This window comes from Aulonocara stuartgranti, assembly GCF_965226115.1.
Source record: "Aulonocara stuartgranti genome assembly, chromosome: 11".
NCBI classification, from domain to species: domain Eukaryota; kingdom Metazoa; phylum Chordata; class Actinopteri; order Cichliformes; family Cichlidae; genus Aulonocara; species Aulonocara stuartgranti.
The window spans coordinates 13,229,120-13,236,774 of record NC_138947.1 but is presented as its reverse complement, the minus strand read 5'-3'; the positions used below and the strand labels follow the sequence as shown (position 1 = coordinate 13,236,774).

Genomic DNA, 7,655 nt, shown 5'->3' with positions numbered 1-7,655 from the left:
TGTAACGTAGCATAGTCACTGTGTCAGAGACAAGCCCATCACCAAATCAGCCAGTCAGTGTGTCAGAGCGTGCGACGGGGGGGGGGGGGGGGAGCAGCGCATGCATGCATGCATACGTGCCGCATGGCATGAGAGAGAAGTCAAAACCACACCCTCCCAAAATTTGCCACTCTCATCCTGGTGTGCATGCAGTATCTAAGGATATGATGCTGGGCGAAGGAGAACGAGAGTGCAATGATGGTTAATACATGAAATTAACAGTTGTGCTCCTTGTGCAGTGTAACATCTATTGTTGCGTCTGATTTTCTGGTCATAGATTTTTCTTTGAGAATTGGTGAAATTAACAGAATCAGAACTTCCAGATTTAAATATTAAAGGATAAAAGAAGCAATGTTTTTTGAAAACAACAAAAAAGACAGATTGAAGTTAAATTAGTACACAGCTTCATAACTTTAAAGTTTTTACTTTCTCTTTATTTTGAAGTAAAACTCACATTTTGTTACATAACATTACTCCTAGCAACCTCCCAGTGTGTGTTTGGGTTATCAGAATTTTTTTCATTTTCTTTCATCACGTTCGGTGTGGGTGATGCAGCGCCGCGCCACTCAATTTTTCATTCTCACCTTTTGATTTTTTTTTTCTAGAGGGAATTAAAATTCTCGGTGGTCGCCTGCAGAGATCAGACTTTAGCCTGTGGGTAATTGTTTTCGTGTGAAATGCAGGACCGCGCTACAGAGACCACCAACTTTTCTCTGCTAACCTCCAGAAGGTATTTACTCATTATAACACTCTCACATGAGCACACATATAAGCTAAAGTAGTGTTTGGACTCTGATGTAGCAGCTGGTTGGAGGATCAGCCAGCCCCCCTACCTCTCTCAGTCAGATTACAGAGGCTGTAGTCTCACCACCCCACTGCCCCTCCTCTTCTTCCTGCCTTCATCGTCTCCGCCTCACCCCCACTCACTCGTGCACTCACGCAGCCTTCAGAATATACAGTCTGTAAATCTGCACCCCATCGAGTCACACATCTGTTTATTAAAAGCTGCTTTCCAAATCGGGAGCTGCATAATCAAAAGAAAACAAAATAAATGCATGAAGATTTGCGTAAACAAGCACACAGGCAGTTTCATCTTTCAAAAATTGGTTTCATTTATTAAAAGTTTTTATTTTATTTTATTTTTTTTAATCTTTGATTGTATCAATATTTTAAAAAAAAGGAGTGTAATATCACATAGAATTGGGTTGAGTGAAAGACAGAGTTTAGTTTAGAAAGAAAATATACTACGGGATTGAGGGAGATAAAGGAGAGGAGAGGGCAGGGGCAGACGAGTGCAGCAGAGTGGGGGAAGGGAGGCGAGGTGGAACTACAGTCAGCTTTTAAAATGTAATAAGTAGTTGTAGTAGTAAAAGAAGAAGGCAGCTGAAATAAACAAGACATTATTTCTGACCAATAAGCAGTGGTCGCTGCAGTAGAAAACACATGAAAAAGGACATAATGAAAAATAAGTGCAATTGGCTTCTCTGTCATACCACAAATGTATAAAAAAAAGAACCCAAAAACCAAAACAGGAGTGTGGTGGAAGACACCCCCAGCCTCTGATCAAGAGTCAACATCTGGCGTATTGTAGCAGGATAAGAGTGACTGAGGGTTTGTACACTCCGTACTGAGAAAAACAACAAAAACAAACAGGCAGTAACATGTTGGCTGCCGGTGGCTCTGTGTTCACGTGTGGTGCTTTTTGGAGGAGTCTAGTAATGCAAATCCCCCCACCCCATTTGTAGTTATGTAAATAACATATGAACCTCTCACACCAATTCAAAAATATCAGTCCAAATATTTACAATATAGATTAATCCAGTCGGGTTACTAAGAACCCCTTCAACATTTAAATGAATGCTGTGAGTGGACTTCCAATTAAAGAGCAAGCCTTCAATGATACATGTAAATCAGCACGATGATAGCAGCGGTAGAGAGTGGTGCAAAGAAAGATTTCTTCCCTTACATTTATATTTTCACCATGTTTTCAAGTTTTCAAGAGCACCATCTTTAAGTGCCGTTCAGTCTGTTTCTCTCCTGATCAGAACCTAAAGAAAAGCCCCAAAGGAAGGCTAGACACTTAAATACTACATGACAAATAGTAGCCACTGCTGTTGGTGTGTGTATTAGTCAGAGATGCAGGCCATTCAGGTGAGCTGTAGATGTTGGGATATAAGAGCTGGATGCCATTTTTTTTTGTTTTTGTTTTAAAGAATCACAGTTGATGATGTTGGTTTTTAAGCTGTGTGCGATTTTAGAAGAAGGGTGACTACACGTTGGCTTTCGCGTTTGACTGTGCACTGGTTTTGTGAAACACATGCAAACAATCAAAACACAGTATGAATGCACTGAGAGCACAGAATGCTTTTTTTTTTGAAAAACACATCCTATTTGGTAAAAAAGGCACAGTAGTCCAAGAGACCAATCATAAGATTTCACGTCCTTTTTGTTTTGCCCTCCTCACGATAGCAATAAAAACCACAAAAAAATGTCAACAGCATCTTCCCAGTCACCTCAAAAGAACTGTAGGCCAAACTATGCAAGCGCACAGCAGGTGATAAGCTGCCCAATAAATACAAACAATAAATAGATGCAGTATCAGATCAACACATGAATAAATTAACTGTGTAATTGAATCAATAGACATGTCTTTTAGTGGTCCTTGTTAACTCCATACACTGGTCTATTAAAAGTCTCGGATTGTAATGAGACTGATTGCCAGTCGGTTTGCCGTCGGAAACATCTGATCCACGGCACGACAGGAAAAGTTATGTGACCACCGGTCGCTGCGATGTCACTCCTGCTCGATGCTGATGATCTGCCAGCCGAGTGTCTAAACAATTCTTGGATTACATTCGTGAGTTGTGATGTCATTTTTCCACCGTCTCCAATGGCTCCGACACGGCGCACACTACACCTCATTTCTCACATCACTAGCAACAAGATTTTTTTAGTTACCCCCAGTGTCGCTTTTTCCTCTTCAAACCATTCAAAAGAATGTAGAGAAAAATGTGTCTTCTGCTGCAAGACTAGAATCAGCTCACTCATCAACCACATCAAAATAAACACTGGAAGGTTTTATTTTGATTACTGACATCGGCTGTTCCATTTTCGAACAGTTTCTTTCAAGTTAGATGTCTGTTGAAACAGTCACCTACATAAATATTTCTTCTTTTTGTATTGATTGCCTTCATGCTGAAGAGGAGCGATCATTTACTCCTCTAAATACTCTAGAATGTCTCTCGTTACCTGTACATTGCTTTTGAACCTTGACAACCACCTTTCCGCACGAGTTTCGATTATAAGTGTGATAACGGTTCTTGTTTATGTCCTGTTGTTTGAAATGTCTGTTTTAACTGTGGTCTGGATGATAGGTTATGTTTTTATCCGTCATTGTTTTCAACATCTATCACCAACAATTCTTTCCTCACTTCCTCTCATTAATGCAAGTATAATCACAGGCCTTCAGCCTCTTCCCTTCTTCCTGTCGCAGCAGCTTTTAGCCCAGTGGTGTAACAAAGCAAGGCTGCCAGTTCTTTTGCTGATTCAGTACATCAGGTCTTCAAGCTGGTGGGACACGCCCCAGGCAAAGGCTTAAGTGTAACAGGAGGAGACTGGCTCTCACCCGGAGTTGCCTCGGTGGTCCCCCTCTCACTCTGCTGTCCAGCAACAGGCTGGCTTTGGCACCGGATTGGCTTCTTCACATTTTTGGGGTGCTTGTAAGGTGTGGTGGAGGAGATGGAGCTGTCTTGTGTAGCCGGGCTCAACCTCCTGCTGGCTGTGAGGGCATCGTGTGAGAGGCAGGTATTTCGTGGGGACAGGATGGGCGCAACATGAACCCACGTGAGGCTCGGCTTAGAGCTCTGACCCGCTTGGTACTTCGACACCTTCACTGGTTCCTTGCCGTCTCCGTCTTTTCCGTCATTTTTGTCATCAGTTAGCTGACTGCTGCTGGCTGCATGGGCCAAACTCTGATTTGCATCAGCTGCTAGTGATGGGGAGGAAGAAGGTCCACCTTCTCTGCAATCAGACTTCACCCTGTTTTCTCCTGTGCTGATATGGGGGGACTTGAGAGGTACAGGGGAAGGCGTGGGAGAGTCTGTACCCGTCCAGCTGAGTCTGCGCTTCTGGAAAATAAACAGGAGAGTAATTTTCAGAATATGAACGGGAGGTTTTTGTAAAATTTGTGGTGCTGGTGGGGTGGAGAAATGTTTATGTGTATTAGCAGCAAGAAGTCAGGAATGTATGTCCTCACCTTAACGGGAATATGTAACTGATCCCTGTGTTTGTGCGGCGGGGTGGAGCCGAAAGCTTCCTGGAGGGATCGGGCAGGGGATGTGGCGACACTGGAGGCTGTAGACACAGGCTGAGTGAGAATTTGGGGAAACCAAAGTTTTAGCATCATCTCCACCTGGAGCAGAGTGTTCAGATACTTCTCCCTATGATGTAGAAAGAGGAACAAAATTTAGGTGAGGAGCAGATAGGAATACGACTTTGCTGCTGAGTAGGAACAGGCGTGGATATTTATGATCCTGCACAGAGATCTAGGTAAAATTTCATCTGAAGTTTGGTGTTTCTCTGCACTGACAGTGAAAGCTGTAACTCTACCTGCCTGAGGACTGTTCAATAAAACATCCTGCCTCACCGTGCACTGCATATCTAAGATCAACTCACAGTTTAATAAAGATAATAATTCTTAAATGCAGCTAAAACATCTCATGATGGCAGGACTTGATAAGAGTGAGAAAAAGAGGGCTGATGGATGGTGGGACAATTTGGATGACATCCTACCCGCAGTCAGGTCTCTGTAAAACCCCCACAATCCTCTGGATACGATCCATCGCCACGCTCTGCTGGAAACTACTCAAGCCTGTCAATCAAAAGAACATAATCCTTCAGTCAGCATTCACACTGAATGAATGCATATGTGGGCATGCACGGTCTCACACATGCACACACGCTCTAACTCATGATATCGGTAAACTCTTGCAAGCTACTGAGTCAGCGAGAAGACTCGCTTCACACATACACACACACACAGCACTGTGGACTGCATTGATAGGCTACATCAATACAGACTACTGCTTGAAGGAAAACTTACTATTTCAATGGACTGAGGCCACTTAGATCATGTAAACCTGTGTTCAGCCTCAACAACTGCAGAAGCCAGCGAGCGCACACACACACTTGCCTCCCAGAAGACAGTGAAGAAAGGATGCTTACCCCGGTCGAATCGGCCCCTCTTCAGTCCATTCAGCAGCTCTAGCAGGGGCCTGATGAAACCCTGCAGCTCAGCACACTGACAGAGGAGGAGGGAAGACAGATTACGAGTTGGTTTTGGTTAGGCTTGGCTGTCTGAGGCTATCTGCTGGGCTTTCCTTTGCACGCACACTGCTATGTCAGCCCTCTTCTCATCACTCTCCTTTTCTGCCCATCACCTTTCTTACCTTCTGAGCAAACAGCAGATCTCCTTGTGATTTTGCAGTCTGCCTCGCCGGATCAGTCTTCCCCAGGCTGACGTGAGCCGCTTTGCCCCCACTCTGTGACCTGTACGAGTCCTCCTCTTCCTCTTTGTCGGTGAAGCCGTCACACGTCCACTGTGACCCGGGACTGTCTGACCCCCCATTTCCACTTGCTGACGCGCTGCCCGACCCCCCGATGATGACAGATGGAGAGCTGTCTGTCAGGAAGACGTCTGTGTCGTCCTCTGCCTGCTCTGAATCGCTGAACAAGAGGCTGTCACTGGAGCTCAGGGAATCAAAGGAGGGCTGAGAGGAGGTGCTGCCCTGCGACTGCATCCCTATCGGGACAGAAAGAAAGCTCAAAGATTAGGATGACGGAAAGAAACACAAGTGTGGCTTAAGGGAACATTGAAAACCAACACATCTGAAGTGAGAGGAAGTTCAGTTCTTAGCATTTGGCAATACTCCATTTTCCTACCTCGCTACCAAAAATTATAACCCCTATTACTCAAAATGGTGGGTATAGCACTGCCCTAGTTTGGGACTGGGGGTAGGCAGTAGGCACACAATAGTAGTGCATGTCTGGCTTCCATTGAGGAGATTGGAGGCTGTAGGAGAGTAAAATGTGTGAGGGGGATGGGAGCTTGTAGAGTAGTGAAATCGGAATAGGCCTGCTCTCTCTCTTTGCCACAGCCTCCAGTGCTCTCTCTAGCCCCTCCTCTCCGTCTCAGGCTTGCGCTCCATCCCCCCTTGGATTCACACACACACACACACACACACACACACACACACACACACACACACACACACACATGCAAACCACTCTCTTTCCTCTCGGCTGTATTTCTGTATGCTTCTCATCCCTCTCCGCTCTGCCTTCAGCTCATCCTGTTCGTTATGCACACAAGCCCGGTGCCCCCTCTTCCTTTCCTCTCCAAACCAAGCCCTCTTCCTCCTCCTTTTTCTCACATTTTCACATTCTGCATTTCTGGCCATGTGCCTTTCTCTCATCTGTTTGTTTTTCTCCCCCTTTCTTTCTCAGCTTGTTCAATCTCTGATCCCACCAATACTGAGGGGGAGATTTCAGGGGAAACTGAGAAATGCTCAGCAATGAAATACACCAACAGAACTCTTTATCAGCGTCAGAAAAATAAAGTCAAAAGTCACTCACAAATGAAGGAGACTGACACAAACGCAAAAGGAGAAAGAAACGCTCAGACAGCGTGCTTTGCCATTTACATTTTATGTCTGGTGGCTGTCAAACCAAATGGCACGTTGTTAACGTGAAAGAGTCAACAGCTTCAAATACTGTGAGGCAATCTGATGCTATTTCTGTTTATGTACAACCCCTTACTTAGTTTATAGCCCCAGCTGGATGGAGATGCGGTAGGATTGGATTGGTGGATGTGTTGCCACAGCCTGCACAGGTAGACCATGAGGCTGCGACTCAGGTGTTTTCTGCCGGCCTGTGTCTGTGCCCACCACCACCACGCCAGCAAGAGAAACTAATAGAACTGTACATTCAGGCCATCTAAAGCCGTTCAGTCTATCAGACACTAACATAAATCCATAGCAGTTACTTGTCTTAAACATGAAGGAAAATCTGAGCAATCATTATAACGTTTAAAAGCAATTTATCGTTAGGCAACACAGCTTTAGGATATATTAAAATTATACCGGGATGGTACGCACAGGACAGGAAATTCCTTCAGGCTAAGCTGCCAACTTCGGCAAACAAAAAAGATAAAAATGCTTTTGAAAATTCTTACCTTCAGTAAAGCGCTTTTAAAAATAACAGCTGATTCTAATAATAGTGGAGGATGGCTCTGTCTTCTACTTTTGGTCCGTCAGTCCACACTCCGAGGCTGGAGCAGCATCGGGACGCCGAGCATCACCTCTCTGTCACACACACATATACACACACACACACACCACCCGGCCTGCCGTTCATCGGTCTGTGCCTGTGCTGCCTCTTTCTCTCGGCAGTTTACAAGCGTCAACATGTGCGCAAATCCACGTGCCCACGCTCTGCGCGCACTCCATTGGCTGCCGTGTCGACGGCGGCGCGCGCCATTGGCTGAACCTTTCAGCCAGTGATCGCAGTGATCTCCGCTGACTGGACGGCGGCCCCGGCACTCACGGTCCTGCCCACTC

The 7,655-nt window shown here is 45.3% G+C and overlaps 1 protein-coding gene across 1 annotated transcript; it reads right to left on the bottom strand.

The window, feature by feature from the left end:
• Window positions 1–763: 763 nt before the first annotated feature.
• Window positions 764–7,643, bottom strand: LOC309718102 (uncharacterized protein). Its single transcript, XM_082553110.1, has 6 exons — window positions 7,271–7,643; window positions 5,487–5,839; window positions 5,263–5,338; window positions 4,831–4,909; window positions 4,295–4,478; window positions 764–4,166 (listed from the first exon to the last, which is right to left on the bottom strand). The coding sequence occupies exons 2-6, from the start codon at window positions 5,835–5,837 to the stop codon at window positions 3,594–3,596; spliced, it is 1,263 nt and encodes a 420-aa protein (XP_082409236.1). The 5' UTR covers window positions 5,838–5,839; window positions 7,271–7,643; the 3' UTR covers window positions 764–3,593.
• Between the last annotated feature and the right edge of the window lie 12 nt (window positions 7,644–7,655).

What these genes read in the sequence shown, in the direction of transcription:
- LOC309718102 (XM_082553110.1), bottom strand. Translation starts at nt 5,837, where the DNA reads ATGCAGTCGCAGGGCAGCACCTCCTCTCAGCCCTCCTTTGATTCCCTG. An exon ending in TTACAGAGACCTGACTGCGG is followed by an intron (nt 4,479 to 4,830) that starts GTAGGATGTCAT and finishes TCTACATCATAG; the next exon opens with GGAGAAGTATCTGAACACTC. An exon ending in AGTTACATATTCCCGTTAAG is followed by an intron (nt 4,167 to 4,294) that starts GTGAGGACATAC and finishes TTTATTTTCCAG; the next exon opens with AAGCGCAGACTCAGCTGGAC.